The sequence below is a fragment of the Triturus cristatus genome, chromosome 6, assembly GCF_964204655.1.
Source record: "Triturus cristatus chromosome 6, aTriCri1.1, whole genome shotgun sequence".
In the NCBI taxonomy this organism is placed as follows: Eukaryota; Metazoa; Chordata; class Amphibia; order Caudata; family Salamandridae; genus Triturus; species Triturus cristatus.
The window spans coordinates 402579708-402602699 of record NC_140589.1 but is presented as its reverse complement, the minus strand read 5'-3'; the positions used below and the strand labels follow the sequence as shown (position 1 = coordinate 402602699).

The window sequence follows — 22992 nt, the reverse complement described above, 5'->3', positions numbered from 1 at the left end:
CTTTCAACTTCCGTTTCTGTCTTGTATCCAATTGTCCAGTTCCTTTCTCTGCTGCTACAACTTGACCACAACGCTAATCAACTTCGTTGTAGCTGGGATCTAAAGTAAGTTTCTGTTTCACTTGTTTTACTATGAATCGTGCATTAACATTTGCTTGGACCTCGTGTATTTTTACATTGCTCTTACGTACAATTTGTTTTGTATGTGTAATGCAGTGGTGTTCATATTGCAACTTATCATTGTAAAATGAACGCAAACATATATGTGTAGTGCACATCAATAAGTAGTACTTACCAGCCTCCACTCCACCAGGGACTCACTCCATCAGGAATCCGCCGCTAGGATAATGCTAGCACAAAGGAGGAATCTAAATAGGCTCGGTGCAAACCCACCGGTTTGGTGGCGACGGAGTACTGTTATTCAGAAGGGGAGTCCACCATGTCGACGGAGGTGCGCCACTTAAGCGACGGTAGGCAGTCCATTGATGCGTGCATGGGTTCAACCAGCCCACATCTAGATACGGCCGGTGGGACTCCATCAGCTCGATGGAGCACTTGTGAATGCCGCCATGGAGGGATGACAGGAATCCCACCAAAATCGAAATCAGGCTCCTAATGTTAACATGTACCTACAATGACAAAGCCCTATGAGGAAAACTAGAGTACAGATTGAATATTAATTCTGCTATCTTGAGTTGGGAACAAGCTAGAAAACCAGATCAACCACTAAATGTAATATTTATGAAAAATCCAATCTAAAGATAAAGTTATATTTTTTATAAATATTTTGGAAAAATAACATTTAGAATGTTCCTTTTTATCTGCCTTCTAGAGGCTAATTTGCACTAGCCTGCTAGTAGTTACCCTTTCAGTACTTGACCTTAATGAGGCTTGAGAACTGTTCCCATAACAGTAACAATGGCTTTGTGAGGTGTTTTTTTTCCCACTTGCAAGAAGACCAATCAGGACCCAGGGACCTCAATAACTTGTGAAGAGCCTGCTCTTTCACAAATACATGTAAAGTGAAACCTGGAAAAGGCAAACTTTTGCTCCCTCAGCCAGAAAGGCTTCAATGGGAGGGATGCTACCCCCAAACCAGTTTTGATTGACCACAAAGAAGGAGACTACTCACTTTATTGGCCGCACTGATAGGTGGACACACAGACTCTGTACAAGGGAGGAAATGTTTCCCCATCTTGGATTTTAGGAGTGTGGGATTGTTTGTACTAGAGCAAACAGGAACTGCTGAAAAAGTGGGTAGGGTTGCCCATGAGAAATTTTACCCCCATTGCTTGGGGGGGGGGGGGGGAGAGCAAGGAGTCACTGCCCACCCAGTAGCTCGCGCCAACCATAAATGTAGAACCACAAGGTGCCCTCCTCAGAACACTTTCTCGACATGCAGAAGATCAGAAGAGAACTGGACTTGTTATCTGTGAGCTGAGAAGAGCCCTGCAGGAGTCCTAAAGGACTGGACTTGCTTCGTCTTTGTACTCCAGACAAAGAATTGGACTCCAAGGCTGATTTCCGATGTAGCTACTGGAACAAAAGAAGTTGCAAGAGGTCTGTTTGCTGAAGTGACCAGTTGACCTTATCCACTTGACCTAGCCTGGACCTTGCTGTTGACCTCTGTTAGAGTGAGTCCTGGCCCCAAAGTGCTGTCTCTGGGGTCTTGGGAGCATTAGATGTGACTCGGAAAAGCTGCTCCAGTAACCTTGAAAAGCTGGGACGCAATTTGTGGGACCTCAAGGCAAAGGTGTCCAATTTAGATATAACTTTGTAGATCCAGCTAATAGGCATGCTTTAAACACTAGAGCACATGAAACCAATGAATGCAGGCATCAGATGACATTCAATATTGGTAATTCATTTTCCTGCTATGACACAGTTGAACAGGGGTATGCATTGAGAACATGATTGAGGGCACCATCCAATAGTCAGGCTTAACTTTGAGGCAATGTTTAAAGTATTTATGCAGCACCCAAACAGTAATAACATCAAAACACAAAACAAGAAAAGGCCCACACCAATATATATAAATAGAGTAAATTTTAATAAATTATTTGACACCAAATTGACAAAAAGTCAATCAGTGGAACTGGGGTTATGAATTTTTTAAAGTTTAAGGTAAAAGCTAGCTAATAAAAGATCAAAGTGCCAACTGCATACATCTAGTTGCGTTAGACCGGGTCAAAGCTGAAAAATATGGCTGACTGCAATGGAACACGAGTTGGATACAAAAAGTGGATTAGGCTCGGTCATCACGTACCTTTGAAGTTAGAAGAAATCTAAAGGAAAATGTTCTGATAAGGTAGAAGTTCAGCAAGACGAGGCTGCAGGTGGTGTCCGAGGAGGAGGCATCATCATCCAGGAATTGTGGTACAAAGTTGCAGTGAAGATTTCCACATTCAACTTCTCTTTTTTGGAAGTTTAAATTCTCCAGCAGTACGAGGCTGGAGGCTGTAGCCGACGAGGGCTCCAAAATGCCGAAAACTCCTTTTGCGAAGGACCGCTAAAGAGGATTTGCTGCTGCGTAGAAGAATGTAGCTTGAGTTGGAATGAAGTCAGGCCAACGGGTGAAGCATCTTGGGCAGACAGAGGAGCAGGTTGGTTCCGGTTCCCACTCAGTTCTCAGAGCTGTTTTTAGTAAAAAATTTCTATGTCCCAAGAATTCGAGTTTGGCTATCTGGCGATCTTTAGCACCATTCACAAGAATCCAGGACCATGGAGGCACCACTTTGAGGGTTGGAATTCACTCAGACTGGGTCCAGGTGCTGGTTCAAGATGGTTGGAGCCTTCTCTGTCCCTGAGGCTCTGCTCAGGAGGCCAGCCAACTAGCACTTGCAGTCACTGTGGTAGTCTTGGGTTCAAGAAGTGGAACAGGGCTCAAGAAGCAGGGCAGGCCTCTGAGGTGGTCAAGGAAGGCTTCAGGGAGCAAAACAACCTTCTAGGTGCAGCAAAGAAGTCTTCTGAAGTATGCAGCAGGCTACAGCAGCAGTCCCTTCTTAATGTCCAGAAGGTGAACTGAAGAGTGGGTCTGAGGGTCATATCTTTTATTCCTGGTGTGCCTTCTTTGAAGAAGGAGACCTTTCTAGAGAATTCTCTTTGAAGGGCTTGAGGTTTCCTGTCTCTCCTGCTCTCACTCCAAGCTGGCTACATGAACAATGCAGAGCTGAAAAGTATTTTGTATGAAGGCAGGGCAATGTGTATTGACTTGCAAGTGGGGCTGTGCCCAGATCCACACCCCCCCATCCTGCCAGTGACGGCCCATCCAAGAACATATAATAATTCTATTGTGAGGCTGTCTGGGAAGAAAAAATGAAGTCCAACTGCAACTACACTAAGTCATGTGACCCAGGCATCACATAGTTATGGCAGGACAATTCCAACTTTCTGAAAGTGGTATTTTCAAAATTGTAACTTCAAATCCAGCTTTACCATTAAAGAGGATTTTACATTACAATTTATCAGACACCAAACACAAAATGTTTATCTTTTCACAATCAAAAGTTAGCACTAATTAAATATAATAAGGCAACCCAATGTTACTGTATGGGAGAGGTAGGCCTCACAGTAGTAAAAAATAAATTTAGGGGGTTGTCACTACCATGACATGTAAAACGCAAACATTCATGTCCCCCCTTTTCAATTACAATTCACCCTGGCATATGGTTTATCTAGGGCAACAGAGACCAATTGGATGATGATGATGAGCACAGAATGCAATACTAACAGTAACTCACAGGACTGGAATATAATTGGATAGGCAGCAGAAAAGTACATAATAATGTAAACATAGTTTTCTTGATATCCTTTACAGATATCATTCTCTAGCATTAGTTTAAGAGTCATTGTTAAATTCTTTCTGGTTCTTATTATTAAAATTACAGACATCGAAGATTTTTAAACAGACACTTTAACAAGGCAGCTACACATATTAATTGCCCTAGATCTTCAGTTTCTCAACTCTTGACCTTCTGTTCAGAATTAATAAATATTTAAGCAGACGCTGGAAGCTAAAACAGACACAACCCAAAGAGCTCTGGGGTGAATGACAGGAAGTAAAATAGTTGGGAGTACAGAGGCTCCTTGATGGCTCCATTATGACAACTGTGGTGAAAGAGATGAGGTTCTGCTACATCTTATTTTACCATATACTTGATATTCATTAAAATACACTGCAGCACTAAAACTGTGGCTGTAGCATTTTCCACAGCGTATTGAAGACATGTAGTGTGTTTAGTGTATTAAGAAGTAATCTATGAAAAATGACTTGTGTTATTAAGAAGCGTGATTGGTTGCATACTTAACATATTTAGCATTTGCCTACCCTGTGAACAGTGTTTTTGAAAATAAGCACCTACTATATTTGTGGTGATGTCAAATGAAAACTGCAATAAGCATTGATGCAGTTCAACATTATAAATGTTGCCACCTTTTGCCTAAATCACAATGTTTGTGCTTACATACGCAGATGCACATGCACAAATAAAAATCTGTGGGACAGAAATGTTCTGATAACAATTCAGAGAATCAGGCTCAGCGGACATTCTACCAACAGACTGGGCAATGCTCTTGTGGTCACTAGTAGCTTTGTAGATTACCCTGTGCTTCACATCTGCAGTTACGTATAGGTAAAGGACATTCCTTGACGGTTGCTCAGAAAAAAGATTGAACACCCAAATACATTTAGGTTGGTAGGTAATTCCACAAGTTATGCCTGTTTTGTCCCACTCTGGAAAGGTACGCCTGCAAAAGTCAGGTTTAAATACATTTTAAGAATTGGGGAACAATTCTTCCCATTTCTACCACATGAACATTCTACGGGGGTATGTATGCATCGTGTCTTCAGTACTTGTCAAGGATCTACAATATATGTAGCTTTCCATGGCTTTCTCAGTGGAATGCTGGGAATTTCATAAAATTAGTCGATCTCCATCCATTATAGTCTAAACACTATGATGTGTTTAGATTCACACATTTTATATGATTGTGGCCCATAATGTTGTTGAATATTTCAGTTAATAATAGAAATACTTATTTTTCTCAGTCATGCATTATGGGTTCTCTTCACAATTGTACTTTGGCTTCTTATTTACAACAAACATATACATTGCTTTGATACAGTTTATGTTTGAATATTTTTACAATATTTATTATCATCAATAAATATCTAATGGTACCACTCAGAATTAGCAATGAAACCTCACTTACCAAATTTTGTTGACACAACCAGTAAAACTGCTGGAACTTCTGAGACATAAGAAGCTGGCCGCTTCCCACTGCACTGCGGATTTTACCTAGAACTGAACAGATGAAAATGTTTTGTCAACCTGGAGACTTTATATTTTGGCAAGACAAATCTGTTCAATCATTTAATATTAGTAAAGATAATTGTTATGATTGATCAATCGGTTTATTTTAAATGCAATTGAGGTTCATCAAAATGCAACAGATAAGCATGTAACATCGAAACTGAAAAATAATTGTTATGGAAAAGATCCTGTAAAGCAGAAGGTATTGCAGTGGACCTAGAATATTCCGAAACTGTTTATTCCCCTAGAGTCCAGAGCTTTCAGACTTCAGGAGATTTCAAGAATATCCACTCTGCCTATCTTCATTGCCCCCTCCTCCCAAAACTGGACGAATCTCTCCTGGCAGGAAATCATGCAAAACCTTTGGGGACTGTTGGAGACTGGATCTAAGGTACTCCAACACAGACTACACATAGTGAAATGCTATTTCCTGAAAACATCTGACAGCCATCATCAACACCTTAACCGTGCACTAAAAGATCAAATATGATCTATTCACAACGATGGATGGATTGTTAATTTTTCTGTTTGCTAGGTTAGTTGGGTAGCCTTTGTTGTTTTTTGATTAGTGTAATATTGTTAATATTGTAATTGTGTTTAATTAATCTATGAATTAAAAAATACATTGACCTTTTGTGAAAAAAGTCATGTAAGTGATAGCTGCAGGCCAGATCTAGGAAACCAACCTAATGAAAACAATCCAGAAGAGATTTAATTCCTCAACATAGCAGATCATCAAATAAGCAATTAATGAAATGGGTTGATGGGCATACAATTTATTCATTGTCTTGTACTTACTGTCAGTTGGAAATGGGCTAGAGCACACGTCTCAAGTGCTGTCCATTGGTGGGGGATCACCCTTCTCTCCTATCATTCTAAATGTATAAATCAACCCATTGGCAGAAATTTTCAGATAACACAATCTGCACAATCTGTTTATGATTCTTAGCTTTTTGTACACATGACTGAGAGGACTGTCCATCTCAGATGCAAGACAACATTCTTTCTCTTAAAGGCAATCAAAAAGAAATAATTTATTTTGATTGAACAATCCCTGCAATGTTTCCCTTTCAGTCCTTTTATCCACTTCATTAGGCCTACACCCACTAGCTAGTTTGGCTATGAACATAATTCTGATTTATGATGGTTCAGCTGTGTCGAGAGCCCGAAGGTAATAAAGCAATTGAGCAAAACCAAGTTACATGGTATGGTAGTGATTAGTGGCAACAGTACTTTGGTACAAAACATAGATACACTCGCCGTCATTGGAGCGCAGATGCTTAAAAAATGACCTATTGAATTCTACATACCAAGAATCAGTTAATGAGTTGAGCAATATCAGTTGCTAAAGAATTAAACATATAGATTGAGTTAAATGAGAGAGGACACTGCTGTGAAACCTAGTGAGAGAAGGATGTCCATTTTATTGATGGTGGTAGTAATGGGTCGAATCAGTTTACAGAGCCTAATGCAAACAGTTTTTTTGCTATGGGCTACCTTGTGGAGAAGATCAGATTTTTGAGCACTATCCTTATGTTGTTTTTAGCTGTACTAAAGTGGGACAGTACATCATCATATGGTTGGTGGGGAGTAGACCCCTCCATCATACACACACCTAAGACAACACAGGAGGTTCTCCTCTCTACTAGGCTAAGCCTGTCAGTCTAGTGGGTTCTCTCAGTCACCACCAGCCAATCCACTAAGCCAAGTTCTAAATGAGCAGTGAGTTCTACTTTCCATGTATGAGATCATTATATGGGCTGGGGTGGAGAAAAGGGGCTAATGGGTCAAGCATCCTTAATTTGTGTGAAAACTACTGAGTTAAAGGCAGTGCTTCTGAGTATAAACAGCAAAGATATACCCAATAATCGTCTTATGTCAGCAACAAATTAATTTCTGCTGATGGCTCTGTTTGTACCCAAATATGTTCCATCCTTGTGAAATGAAAATGAGGTTATTGAATTTGGATCCAAAATGGCTCTGTACAAGCTTTTGTTAAAAAGATTTCAGAAGAAAAATACGACTATCCAGGTAAAAAATGCAGTGATTGAGTGAATCAATTCAAGACCTAAAGGTAAGCATAGTTGGTTTAAGAGTTGAACCATGGAGTGAATAGTTAGGAATGGGAGGGAGATGAACCCAGGGCTGCTCTCCCCTATAATTATTGATGGCAAATGCACCCATGATTGAGAAGATAAAAGGGTAAATTCTGTCTGATTTGAAAACAATGTAGAGAGCAGCTCGTTTACCTTCTCATGCAGACTCAAAATCATTGGCAAAATTGAAAAATATTTCTCCTCTGTCGAACCCTTGCTAATCAAACAATAACTTGCCAGAAGGTGTCTTATATATTGAGGCACCAGGATAGGACAAGTCAGTGCAAAGCAGAGGTACCTGAGGCCGTATTATACGAAGTGCCCCAGGGGCGCAATGGGCGTTGTGCCCGTATTCTGTGCCACAGTGCACTTGGTATTACAGAAGGGGCCGCAGACGCTTCTGCCTCCCCTTCTCTAATACAGATAGCGCTGGCACACATAAAGTGCCAATTGCTATCATCAGAGGGCATTCCCTCATTTGCATAGGGGTGTGCCCTTATGCAAATGAGGGACTCTCTTTGCCTGTGCTCGTGCCACATATTACAGATGTGGGCGCAAAGGTAAAGAAGCTGTCAGTGTGCCCCTTGATGGCAGCCCTCTGGAAGGGGTGAAGTGGGTTCTAGGACCCCGTAGATATCCCCTTGCAGACGGGTGCAGTCATTCACTGCACCTGACTAAAAGGGGATCTCTCACCCCTCTTAAAAGTGCAGGTGGGTTGCAGCCTGCACAGTGAAACAAGGAGTGGCAGCTTCAAAGCAGCTCCGTATTTCACTTGACTTTGCGGCTGCTTCAATCTATAATGGTGCACTCTCCTTGTAAGCGCCAAGCACACCTTTTGCCTGGTGCTAACAAGGAAAATGTGCCACATTGTATAATACTGCCCATGGTGGCTAGAAGGTGTGTGACTACAACTTGTAACACTGAAAGCACCTAATGAATTCCTTGCAAGAATGTTGGAAGAGAGATAGCAGGAAAATGCATTTAGATCCACAGTTCCTGCAAGAAAAGTGTGTATGTGAGGATGAGGCATTAGAACTTTTACTTAATAAAGCTAATGCTCCAGTCGGATGTAGCACATGGCCATTAGAAGTAATAAGCAAATGTCATTACATCCACGTGGGATCATGCAGGTTGTTATTCTGTGGACAGAGGTAATGTTGCCCTCAAGTATGAGGGATAGTGATATATTCTTTGGATCTGAATACATTGACTGTGGTTTGGAGAAACCAAAGTGAGAGCTTACCTCCCTCCGGTATAGTAAAACATAATTTTTGTATCTCTTATTGCAGTGCTTTGCACACATGGGAATGGCTTATTAGGAAGATAGCGATGTTGCTGCAGCTGTTTCTAAGTCTTTATCAATGTATTTAATGCTGAATTTTATTTGCTGACTTTATTTTATGTTAAAGAGCAATAAAATATTTGGTACTAAGGAGATGTTCTTTTACAACTAAAAGCTTCTGCCAACATTTGAGAACCCCAAATGGAAATTTCCAGGTGTTAGGAGCAGCAGGGGAATTTCTTAATTTACTATTTTCACGTATTTTTTTGAAAATATTAATAACTAACAAATTGTGATGGAAAGAGGAATAAGTATTTTCAGGTATTAAGTTAAATAATTCAAAGACTGCAAATAGAATTTGCACACAATTAGGGAGACTGACACAACAATACAGAATGACAACACGTAATACAGCATTGCATTAAGAATGGGGTACATTATGTTATTTTTATACACAGATTGGTAAACGACAAAGCACTGTACAGAACGTGCCCATTTTAATTTGCAAATGACTAAGGTACTAACGGTCTTAATGTAACATTGAGGACATTTGTATGAAAAAGATCAGCAAAGATGACACACTTGAGGAACGGACTTTGGGGGCCCCAAAGAGGGCCCATATCCCCCATGGGCCACTACTAATTAGTATATTGCCCCCCCCCCCCACATCCATGCATGGTTGTGCACAAACTGCACTTTTCCTAGGCCACAGTACAAGACCCAGCAGAAAAAAGCACTTTGTGAGTGACAAGACGGCGGTCCTATTGCAATTGGCCGGTGGGACCCCCGACTGATTTTTGGGCGGCCTCCTGTCCACTGCAATGGTGGTCAATGGTCTGACCGACTGCCATCGCAATAAGGGCCATAGATTTTATGGAGCATTCTTATTAAAGGGAAAATACATTACAAGAGTGACAAATACTTTAAAATGCAAAACCAATTCAGTTTGACGAAAAATTATGAGACTGAAATACTCCTTTGGACTGAAGCAAGCTGACTTTGAACATGTCTCAAGCCAATGCTAAAGGTTCCAAAGGAAAAAGCCAATGGCAGAAACAGGTTGTCCCAGACATGAAACGCACCATAAAGCATACATAGAATACACTATGTATTTATGAATGGCAGAAGTGCCCTACATGTAAAACCTCAAAATAATACAAGAAGTATGAGTGATGTCATTAATCTCAACTGTTTGTTGGTAGGCTATTTTACGTATACAAGCTGTGTCTGACATCCCCATCCCCAGCTCTCGCCTCATCTCATAAACAACATTCTATCAGTTCCATTTGTGTATGGGCTAGGTTTAGCAAATTTCAAAGTAAATTCCAAATTGTCTGTGACTCATTGCTCTATATAGTATGCAAATTACATGCAACATTTCCCTAGTTTATTTTCAACTTTAAACACACTTAGTGATACATTCATAAATTTTCAACATGCAGTGGCACTGCATTTTATCAATAAACACATTTCCTAGTTTTTACACTTGCCCTAGGTAGTGAATTTAGTTTATTAGATGCACTGGGGCCTGTTCACAAACTGCATTTTGCAGTACATTTAATAGTACTACAATAGTTTAATAATTCACTGCAAAATGGTGTTCACTAACTTACATGAGGAGATCTACTCATCTATCTCTCCTCTCTTTTGTCTTTTATCATTGATCCCCGCCCGACTGGGGGGATCTCCACGCATGTACATATATGTTTTAGTAGGGAATGTGGGCGAGAATTATGGAGTGGGGTTTATTTACAAATAAATTAAAGGATAGACAGGAGTTTAGGGAGGGACACGTACCTACCCTCAGAAGAGTAAGTTCATGTGTGTTATCAAAGTGAACGTCTATAGTTACTACAGCCAAAACAACCAAAAACAGTCATAAATGTACTCCAGCTGAGAGTTGGAATAAGTGAAGCATCACATATGGCCAGCCACTGGTACTGAAACATAATCCCATAGAAAATAATGGATGCAGGGGCTTAAAATAAATACCATAGAAACTAATATAAAATTACATTCATTTATATTCACTTTTGAAAATATAAATACATGTAATTTTATGTAAAAAAAAATAATTATATATAATTAAAGCATATACTATGTTAGTTCATCACAAAATATGTTAACCTTTTTTACATGTAAACATTGAGTTAAAAACAATAAAAGCATCTATTTAAATTAACACTATACATAGCTTTATATATTTTTACTACATAATATATATATATATCAATATTATAATTTAGTTAGAATTGTTACTAAATATATTACACATAATTACATATGAATTACAAAATTAAGTTAACAATGGTAGCTTTTTTGTTCTGTTTCAAATAAATATTTTAAAATTAAATTACATTAATATTCAGTATTAAAATATTTAAAGTTTATTCTAATATAGTAGATAAAATTGCTTTAAAATTTAAATTATATAAGGAACAAGTATATGAATTTGGTGAAAAAACTGGAAAGGTACTGGCCAAAAGACTAAGACAAAAAGCTGTTTATAATGATATAGTTAAAATCATGGATACTAACGGGGTCATTCAAGATACAAGAGAACGGATCTTGGCGGCCTTTCAGGAATTTTATCAATCTCTTTATAGTGCTCCTTTAAGTGAGGCATCTGAATATAATGGGGGAGATTATTTGAAGGGAGATGCAATCACAGGGCTTACGGAGTCACAAAAAATATCTCTATGTGCCTCAATAACGCTGGAGGAAGTGGAAAAAGCCATATTAGCATTAGCTCAAGGTAAGGCAATGGGTCCGGATCAGATTCCCTTAGAGTTTTATCGCACCTTTAGAAATGCATTGAAAAAAGAACTGCTGGCTGTATGCCAACAATCCTTTCTTGGTAACCCTCCGGATTCATGGTCAGAAGCCATTATAGTAATTTTTCTTAAAAAAGGAAAGCAAGAAACTGATATGGGATCCTATAGACCCATCCATCTCTCTCCTTAATGCGGATAGTAAAATCTACTCAAAAATTATTGCGAACAGGCTAAATAACCTTATGCCTCTGCTAGTATCCAAGAGATAACATGGCTTTATTATGCGGCGCGACACGACAGATCATGTTAAAAGGATTATCTCTTTGCTTGATTGGGCACAGGCCTCCAAGTCTCCGGTCAGTGGCTCTATTAGACGCCGAAAAAGCGTTTGACCGGGTCTGTTGGAAGTTTTTATGGTCAACTTTAGCTTGGAAGGGTTTTCCGGTTGAATTTATTAATGCAATTCAGGCTCTTTATAAAAACTCTAAAGCGGTGGTGCGTATTGCTGGCCGGCTTTCCGGCGATATAACAATCACTAGGGGAACAAGACAAGGCTGTCCTACCTCACCCCTGCTATTTGCTCTGTATATTGAGCCATTTTTAAACAGCTTGGACGATAATGCTGGAATTAAACCGGTTCAGATACACGATATAGCTTACAAAGTATTTGCGTACGCAGACGATATCGCCATAGTCACTACAGATATAAAGACTGCTTTACCTAAGTTGATAGAGGCATCAGAAGAATTTGGTAGATATTCTGGATATAAGCTAAATGTCTCTAAGACTCAATTGCTTCATTCAGAATCGGGACGACCACAGGACATGCATTTTGAAACCGAGGCTACATATTTAGGTATTAGAATAACAGCTGATATTGATAAGATAGTCTGCTTAAATACGGATTCGGTAATTGCGTCTGCGAATAAAACTTTAGAAAGGCTGGATAATCTTCATTTATCTCTTTATGGTCGCAGCAATGTGCTGAAAATGCTCATTTTTCCTAAATTTTTATATTTATTTCGTACTATCCCCTTACTTTTTCCTACTTCTATATTTAATCGAATTGAAAGAATGTCTTCTGGGTTTCTTTGGAGTTATCATAGATCTAGAAGAGCTTTGAAAAAATGCACTTTACCAAGAAATAGAGGGGGGTGGGCAATTCCTAACTTTCAGCTATATTTTTGGTCTATTTTTTTACAGAACATGGGTGTTTTACTTGTTAGCGAAGTAAATTTGGATGAATCAATAAGGCCATCAATATATGAGATGGTATTAGGAGAAGAGGCTCGTCAGTGCCTGGTTCGCATTATTGAGCCTAGTTATTATAAAAAAAACTAAGTTTAAAATCATTATAACTGCCTTTGAGATTTGGAGGAAAATCAAAAAAAGAATTGGACTTAGTTCTAATTTAAGTTATTATACTCCAATAATAATATGGCGAAATATCAGGATGATTTATTAGAGATAGAAGACAAATGGCAATTAAAACTCGGTTTGGAAGGTATCGATATGAATAGGATCATAGAAATATCCACTAAAACGCTATACAGTGGTTCGTTAATAAGTCAACACTTTATGTCCATTTACGATTTATATTATACACCCGCTAAATTAGCTAAATGGGCACATGACAGAGTGAATAAATGTAACCGATGTGGACTTATTGCTGCAGATACCATTCATATGTTCTTTTTGTGCCCAAATTTAACTCAATTTATTAGAGACATAGAGTATTTTTTGTCTATTTCATTAGGTGTTCAAACACAAATTACTGCTGAATTAATTATTTGGGCGCACAAACCAGCAGTGATAGCATTAGAACAGATATGGAAGATAGATTTCTTTTTATATGTATGTCAATTGCTCGATGCTGTATTACAACACAATGGCTGGATATCGAACCACCTGTATTTAGTAACTGGCAAACTAGATTATTATCTGTTTATCACCTGGAAATGGCCGTTTATAAAACAAAGGGCAAGAGAAGGAGATTAATTGGCCAGAAATTATGGACTCCACTCTCTAATTGGCTATAAATATAATTCTACTTTTTGTTTTTTGCTTCGTTTGCAGTTAAACTACTGAATGCACCAGTGATGGTTTTCTATGGATGATGGTATACTTTTGCCGTGATGTATTCATTTTTTTTTTATGTCTTGGCTGTCTGATGATAGAAAAAATCAATAAAGAAATTTAAAAAGAAAAAAATATTCAGTATTAAAATATTTTCACTAATTTATTTCTTAAATTAATAATTCTTTTTAATGGTTCCCTATACTTTACCATAAAGAGATCTCCGTTCCAGTGGAAGAGACCTCAACCTCTGTGTAAAATGTTATAATATAGTAACTTTGCACTCATAAATTAGGCACCTCCCACAGAATTTAGAGGATGGGGATATGTTAGTCTAAACTTTTTAGGAACATTACACTTGTAAATGGGAAATAGCCCAAAGTAGTAAAGTTACTCAAACGTGTACTGCCAACGTACATGTGTAGATTATTTATTTGTAGGTTTAACTTTGTGAATAGCCCCCAAAGCCTCAAACATCTTGGATATGTAGGAAAATTTTTCCAATATGGCCTTCTTCAACATTTGGCTTATCCAAAGGATGCTGCTCAAGCACTGTAAAATCCAATAGAATCAACAGTGATCAACATGTCAGGGGATGCAACAGAAAGTGATTGGGAGGAGGGAGAGTGTTGAAATGAGTAAATCCATAAAGCGTTGCACTTTTCAAAGTGTTTATTAATGTATTGAGCGTGGGAGAAGAAACAACCCACAACAGCTCATTCTGGTGCTCTCGTCGTAACTGTCCAAGTAAACAGTTTGAGCAGGACAGACGAGAATGCCAGAATGCGGAGTGGACATTAAATGAAAACAGCGCCCGAGGACAGGCGCACAGGGAAGACAAGTTGTTCTTAAAGAGACAAGAACAATTTGCCATTACATCACCCTCTTTGTTTTGACAAAAAAGAAAAACATGTTGTAACATTACAATTAATTCATAACATAATACAAATCACAGAATGTACAAAATGAATAAATAAATAAATAGAAACAATAAGTTGAACTGAGAAATCACATTAAATAATAATCTCTAAATCTTTGAGGAAGTGAAACATTTCGAGGCAATCTATGAGAAGTCACAGGAATCAAACAATCTTCAGGTAACGACTGCAAGTTGGAGGAACCACTTTGTCTGGATTCAATAGTTGGAGAAGCAACATGAGGAAAATCATTGATACAAACACCCTCATTAATATGAACATCACCATCCAATGAAGAAGGAACAGGTTTGTCAAAACAGAAGTCCATACCAGAGTTTTCTCCATAAAACTCTGACATACAAAGACCTTTTTTCTTTGCAGATGTCATTTTTAAAGCTTGATCAGCTGTAATTCTCACCAGGTTCCTCCTGTTCCACCACTCTCTACCATCCAACAGAACTGCTCCTTTTGAAACTCTGACAACTCTAACAGGTAGAGTGAACTTTGATTCTCCTTTCCTAATCCTGTTGTTTTTTTTAATTAAAACCCAATCACCAACAGTAAATAAGACATCTTTAGTGTTCTTTAAATTCTGATGGTAAATTGAAATAGCTGCATGTTTTCGCTTGACAGTATCCTTTACTGTTTCTAAACTGCCCTGGGAACTGCAAGTAGGAATAGTTCAATCTCTCACCCAAGCAGGACATAAATGTGAACTGGCAAGTCTGCTACGCAATAATCTAAAAGGAGACACACTGGTGGTGCTGTGTGGAGTTGTATGGTAAGCCCATAACTTGTGTTTTAAAAATTCCTCCACATGAAAACCACCAGACAGAGAAGTTTGAATTTCCTCCTTCAAAAATATGTTGATTCGTTCTACCAGGCCATTAGAAGAAGGGGAATATAACGCAACAGTAAGGTGTTTAATTACCAAATCTTGAACAAACTTCAACATCTGGTGAGATTTAAATTGTGTGCCATTGTCAGTCACCAGTTCTCTGGGTGGACCTTCTAACCTTCTATTAAAACAATTCCTTTAAAAAATGTAAGTACAGCATTAGTATCGGGTGACGAAACAAAATCAAAGTACAGCCACTTGAACATGTAATCAATCAAAACTAAGAGATGCCTTTTGTTACTGGAAAGAAGTTCGAAAGGCCCCGCAAAGTCAAGAGGAACTTTGTCCCATGGGGAATCAGGTATGGGAACCATGTGAAGATTGGCTTCAGATAATTTCCAATACTTATCTGAAATTAAACATGTGCTGCAATCAGAAATCCATTTTTTAACTTGTGAATCCAAACCAGGCCACCAGTAGAACTGTTTTAAATTGCGAATGGTAGCAGAAACACCCATGTGACCTTCATGACTCTTCTTGAACAATAATTCCCTAAGATTAGTAGGAGGAATTAACGAGTCATGACGAAGCAAAAACCCATTCACAATTGACAAATCATCTGAAACTTGTGCAAAAAGGTTTAACATCAGGAGAAAGATTTCTCTCATGATGCCAACCTTGCTTGATTTGAGTAATAACTTGCTGGAGGAGGACATCCTTACCAAGTGCTGATAACCATGACTCTCTTGAAGAGGAAGAGTTCTCACCAACAGTATCTTCAATGAGAGCCACAACACACTCTACTTCATCTGCTTCAGGCAGAGAAGAATCCATGATGAGCACTCTGGAAAGGCAATCAGCACGTCCATTCTTGCCACCAGGTAAGCATTGAATGGAAAAATTGTACTCTTGTAGTCTAGAAAGAATGCGCACTAATCTGGCTGAAGCTTTCCCAGTGCCATTACCACTAAGCATGTAAATAAGAGGCTTATGGTCAGTGAAAACTTTGAACTGGGTACCCCAAAGATAGGTTTTGAATTTTTCAACTGCCCAGGCACAGGCAAGTGCCTCTTTCTCAATAGTAGTGTAATTTTCTTCTGAGGACAATAGAGAACGTGTGGCATAAGCAATGGTATGTTCATTACACTCAACACATTGCTACAGAACAGCGCCTAAGCCTAATTGACTAACATCAACTGTTAAGCAACACAATTGACCAGCAGTAAAGGGTGACAAAATGGGTGCAGAAGTAATTAAAGTTTTGATCTCAGAAAATGATTTCTACACTTCATCAAACAAATGTTTTGCCCTTACATAATAGGTCCCTTAAAGGCTGAACAATTAAAGCGTACCCATGAATGAAACGAGAGTAGTACTTGCACAATCCAAGAAATGAATGAAGAGTGTCCTTGTTTGTTGGAGGTGTGGTGTCTTTAATGGCAGAGATAAGAGACATCTTGTGACTAATACCTTGTTTGGAAATGCAATGACTAAGATAATCTAATTGATCCACCATAAACTTACATTTCTCCTTTCTGAGAGTAATGCCCACCTTCTCAAAAACAGATAACACTCTTTCCAGAATAAGATTGCGTTCTCTTGCACACTCCGCAAAAATAAGGACATCATCTTGGAAAGCTTGCACACCTGATATGTCTTTAAGAATGGTGTCCATATATTTTTGGAACACACTTGCTGAAGAGGCAAGACCAAAAGGCAGACGCAAAAACTTGAACGCACCAAAAGGTGTTATGAAGGTGGTGAGGTCTTGACTCTCTGCAGTAAGTGGTATCTGATCGTACGCGGTTCTAAGATCCAGCAAAGAAAAAACTTTTGCTTTCCCCAAATTTTCTAAAAAGTCCTGTCCTTTAGGTAAAGGGTGACAGTCGATAATTATATTCTTATTAAGGGTGCGTAAGTCCACACAGAGGCGGATCTCGCCTGTCTTTTTTTTAACTATAACGACCGGACTGACCAATTCTGAAGAGTCTGTCACTTTAATGACGCCTTCTTTGCAAAGTTTGTCCAGTAAAAGTTTGAGATCATGTCTGACACTAAGCGGAACCGATCTCACCAATTCTGAAGAGTCTGTCACTTTAATGACGCCTTCTTTGCAAAGTTTGTCCAGTAAAAGTTTGAGATCATGTCTGACACTAAGCGAAACCGATCTCACTTTATGGACAACTGGAGAGGCGTTTTCTTTAAGCTGGATCAAATGTTCAAATTGGCAAATGTTACCAATATTTTCAGAATTTTATTTTTTTAATTTGTTAACAACATTAAGTACATTCATTTCCACATCACTTTCAATGAAGTTAATCGAGTGTTCAGCTAAAACAATGGGATTCTCTGCACCAGGAACTAGAATGATGCCTAACCTTGCTAAATCTTTCCAGCGTATGATATTTTTACCATTAATGGCCACATAGATCTTGGTTGTAATTTGTCTACCCAAACAGGACAGAACATCAATGAAATACCCTAACATATCGACATCCTGATCGCCAAAGGCTTTCGGGTGAATATCTGTTTCAGATAATTGTCTCTGTTTCCACTTGTCTGCAAATAGCCAATCAGCAATAATAGTAATTGGTGCACCTGAGTCCGCCATCATTTCTATGGGGACATGAGCCACCATAGCTTGACAGAACGGGCCTTTGATACTAATCTGATCAGGGTTATCATCAGAAATTGTAAGTGCTACTTTAGCTAAATCACGTGCACACGTATCAGGAGTGACCTCCACTGAACTAATTCTGACAGTGTTTCTTGAACTTTTACAGACTGACATAAAATGCCCCATCTTACCACAGTTGGTGCTTCACTTGAAAGAAACAGGACAATTCGGACTATTGCCTAAATGGATGCGAGAACCACACCTGTAACAAAATGTGTTAAGTTTTTTAAATGGCACTCTACTTTGTTTATTCCTTGCATCAATTGTGGGTATATGATCACCTTCATCTGATAAGACTGATACTGAAGTACTGCTAAAAGAAGAATCATTAGACATTGCTTTAGAAGAAATCATAGATCTTTCTATGCTTTTGGCCATTTCTATTGTTTCACTTAATGTGCGATCCCTACATCCCAATAATCTTTCCAGTATTTTTGTTGATGAACAACTGTAAACAAATTGATCTCTTAAACATGTATCTAAAACAGCACCAAAATTGCAAGTTGAAACTAAATGTCTTAAAGCGGAAATGTAATCCTCCACAGACTCATCCACATTTTGCTTCCTTTTCATAAAGTTAAAACGTTCTAAAAGAACACTAGGTTCCTCTGCAAATTTTCTGGTAAGTCTAGCTAATCCTTCTGAATAAACGTTCCATCCTTCCTGTGCACCTGGTGGAGGTTGAATCTGCGGTACATTAGTAAAGACTTGCTGTCCTTCAAACCCTAAATGACCATATAGTAAAGCATACTTTCTTTTGGCATCATATTCAATTGCATCATTAGCAACAAGATAATTCTGGAACATATTGAGCCAATGTTTCCATGGTATGACTGGTTTCCCTGGGGCAGTAAGGAAATGAGGTATAGTAAGTAAGTGATTGTTGGAAGCCATGAGGATATAAAGCAAGAGGTGTAAAAGATGGCAAGTAAAAAGTATGCCAAATAGAATATTAAATAAAGTTAAATTAGTAGTGTGTCTGTCACTGAATATGCAGGCAGGTTTGAAAGTATTGAAAACACAATATTGAATGCAGGATAGTGAGCCTGTCACTGAGTAGGCAGGCAATTCCAGAAAATAAATGTAATAAAAGGTGTGCCTGTCACCGAAGCGCAGGTAATGTGTACCAACCTGTAACTGACATTCAGGGTAGAACAAAAGCAGAAGAAACTGTACTTTTCCGTGAAGAAACAGCAATGTTTACCCAGGTTGCTAGGCAACCAACTTTGCCGGCAAACGTAGGAAGAGCGGGGTATGTAAATTGCCCCAAATCTTCTTGAAACCCTTCCTGAGCATGCGCGATGCGTTGTCACGTTAAAGAGGGCACACCCTGTAGCAGGACGTCGACTGAGGCGCAGCTACAACGGGAGATCCGACGAGGAGCAGGAGCAATGGAGACAGCCGAGTGAATTCAGGAAAACGGCTACAAATCATCAAATACGGTCGCTGGGTTGTTTGAAGACATCAGTTTGTCGCCAAATGTTGAAATGAGTAAATCCATGAAGCGTTGCACTTTTAAAAGTGTTTATTAATGTTTTGAGCGTTTGAGAAGAAACAACCCACAACCGCTCATTCTGGTGCTCTCGTCGTAACTGTCCAAGTAAACAGTTTGAGCAGGACAGACGATAACACCAAAATGCGGAGTGGACATTAAATGAAAACAGCGCCCGAGGACAGGCACACGGGAAGACAAGTTGTTCTTAAAGAGACAAGAACATTACAACAGAGAGAGAAGCAGAAGAAGAGGGAGAGAGAGGTGGGGAAGAGATGACTGACGGAAAGGGACAACAAGCAGCTGCAATGTTTGGTTTTGGCAGATGATGGGGGGCGAAAGGAAGAGACAGAGGGACATAGCAGCAGTGTGGGTAGAAAATGCAATGATGACTTGGAAGATGAGGTTGGAGTATATATAGCAAGGTTGATACAAATATGTAACATGTTTATATGTTGCTACTACTTAGCGGACTATCTCTTATTGGGAAATCTACATGAACAGTGCCTGAGTAGCCGTAGAGATGTTTCGTAACACAAGTTAGGATGAAGATATTTCTTCACACATTTCTGCACACTTTGACTTGTCCCTTCCATCAAGGATGTGTTGTTGAACTATTGAAGAAAGGGAGGAGATATCCAACTACGTTGTTGGAGATCTCCCTGAAATAGTTATTGGAAAAGCTAGTGAAATGAAAGAAAGAAAACATTGGGGTACTAATGCAAATAGAGGGAGTCAAGGAAAACCTTGAACCACCGAATCATAAATGCCTTCCTGGACGGAAAAGTATCATACCGGATGATTGTGAAATCAGTGCATGTTTAGGCAGTATAAAAAGAAAAGTATGAATATTTGATATTTACCTTCGCAAACAAAAACCAAATAAACGAGGTCATTTGCAGCATCAAGTCATCCTGCGTTTGTCTAAAATTTTCTTAAGGAACAATAAAAGTGATGCATGGTACTTAGGATCTCACTCCAATATGCAACAGCAATAACAGTAGGCTGTCATGATGGTTATCACACAAGAGTTTAATTTTTAACAAGGCAAGGTCCACAATCAGACATAATTAAGAACTCAGAGAAATAAGAAACATAAGAGAAAATCAAATTGTATTGGTAACAGGGTCGTTAGTGGGTGTCTGTGTGCCTCAAATAAATAAACACATCCCGATGAAATCTGAAACACACGTGATGAACACATCAGATACAGAAATAAACTTGTACAGAATCGTAAATAGGTAACAAACTTAAATGTGTTGTGATTCAAATGTAAATGATGATTTATAAACGGAAGTCAAAAGAATGATGTTTGCTGATTTGTTGAATATGGACTTTGAGACTCTAACCAATCTAAATAAACGGGACACTAAGAGAATAGAAGATATGTAACATACGCTGAAACAAGCTTTACAAGTAGAACAGAATACTGCTAATGGAATGCAATGTAATCAAATGAAAGAAAAGATTCTATTGATGTTTTTGTGAGTTAGTCTTGATAGTCCTAACACACCTAAATATGAAAATAAAAATCTGAGTTTTAACTGGGTATTCTCTGGAAAAGCAAAACATTATATAATAACAGAAGCGTCATTATAAAAATAAATGATTATAGGTGGAACACTGTTTGTCACAGATAGACCTACGTGTTCCATCTATTGACTGATCCCTGCCTTTTATAAAACAAAATGAGAGGCCTGCATTATAATTTAATAGTAGCAATTTATTATATAAGGTTAATTAAAACCATCACAATATAAAGTACAAAAATACTTAAATTAAGAAGCACGTAGAGCAACAGTAAAACAGCAATACATTAGAATCTACAATCAATGATTTAACTGCTTTAAAAAAATGGTCCATAAACTTAATCAGATTACATCTTGACTTAATGTGATGTCCATTCAAGCTCTGAATCAAAGCCTGGCTACACAACCTTATATTAAGTATATTAGAGTATGGTTTTAACCATTTCTTACAGGCTCCGGCAGAGCTGGACGTAAGCATACAATATGCAACAACAACGACTTCTCTTTAACCCTTTCCGTGCTTGTGACGGAGCGGTTCCGTCATGCACGACGGTCGCGCTGTGCGCATGACGGATCCGCTCCGTCACGGCCCCGCCCGCGCACGGAACCTTCAGCGTGGCGCGGAAATCCGCGCCGCGCTGAAGGGGTTAAAGCCACAAAGGGCCATATTTACAAGCCCACATTACCACCGGGGCATCATGTTTTTTGACCCACTGATGGCGCAGCACCATTTTTCATATTTACAAGGTGGTGCTAAGCCACTTTCCGTGGCTCAACGCCGCCTTATAAATATGCCCCTTTCCGACGCGGTCCTCGGCGGCGAAGGGGCATGAAATTGGTGTTGCTGTGAGCCTTCGCCCCAGCAACACTGATTGCTTTTTGACTCTGGCCCAGGTGTACAAGGCTAAGACAGTGCCAAAAACGAATGCCATGGAATACCAGGCGTTAGAATGGTGATACGTGGAAAAATTATCCGCAGCTCCGCGCTCTGATATTTTATTGTATATATGCCCCAAAGTCTGCCTTTTGCATCAGCCTACGTAGGTTTCCAGTGTAGGAATTAAGGCACTTATTTACAAGCATATTGAATAGCCACTACATAATGTTTTGCATATTAGAAGTGCTGCACAGGTGGTGCAAGGGGCTTGTAAATAAGCCTGCAGGCGGCATATTTACAATAAAATGTAGCAGAGCAGAGCTATGCCAAGTTTGGAAGTGCCTCACACTAACATTTTCAAAATGCAGGGATGTGCCATATTCCCAACAATACAGTGCACCCCTGTTTCCCCTAGTGCTGGCACAAGAAAAGCACCATAATGCCAGCGAAGACACCCTGCTGCCAATTTGCAAGGGTGCCTGCGCTGCAAAGACGATTCTCTAGGTGCAGGAAGGGACACCTATCTGTACATAAACAATCAATAATGGGGATTTGCACCTTCTTAGTGTGCTGCAAAATGCAGCATGCATGTAAAGAGCAAAAAACCAGGAGAAGGTAATTTCTCCTTGTATCGCAATTCTAACGTCTGGTATTCTATGGCATTCGTTTTTGGCGCTGCCTCAGCCTTGTAAATCTGGGGCAGCATCAAAAAGCAATAGGTGTTGTAGTGAAACCCCACAGCAACACTTGTTGCATGCCCCTTTACCGTAGAGGAATATGGCGGAAAGGGGCATATTTACAGGGTGGCATTAAGCCATACAAAGTGGCTTAAGCCACCTTGTAAATAAGGAAAATGGTGCTGCGTACCGGTGCATTAAAAAAAAAGATGCTTCGGTGGCAGTGAGAGCTTGTAAACATGTCCCCACGTCTTTCTTGGAAAGCTACCCATTCTAAGTAAAATTAACTTCTGCTTTGAATTAAGAGAGATATTTAACTTCTAAGTATTGTTGCGAAGATAGTTAAATTTACAAATTTAAACAATTCAGCCATGTGCTTGCTTGGCTAAAACGGCCTTATCAGATAAATGCGAGGCTAGCTTTATGATTTTGTTAACTATACATTT

At 39.1% G+C, this 22992-nt stretch overlaps 1 protein-coding gene across 1 annotated transcript in view; it reads right to left on the bottom strand.

Moving 5' to 3' along the window:
* The window catches only part of DLGAP2 (DLG associated protein 2), a 1278043-nt gene that overhangs the window by 105234 nt on the left and 1149817 nt on the right, over positions 1 to 22992 (bottom strand). The window contains exon 10 of the mRNA XM_085610808.1: positions 5211 to 5302. Within this exon, the coding sequence (XP_085466934.1) occupies positions 5211 to 5302 (92 nt within the window). The remainder of the gene's footprint in view (positions 1 to 5210; positions 5303 to 22992) is intronic.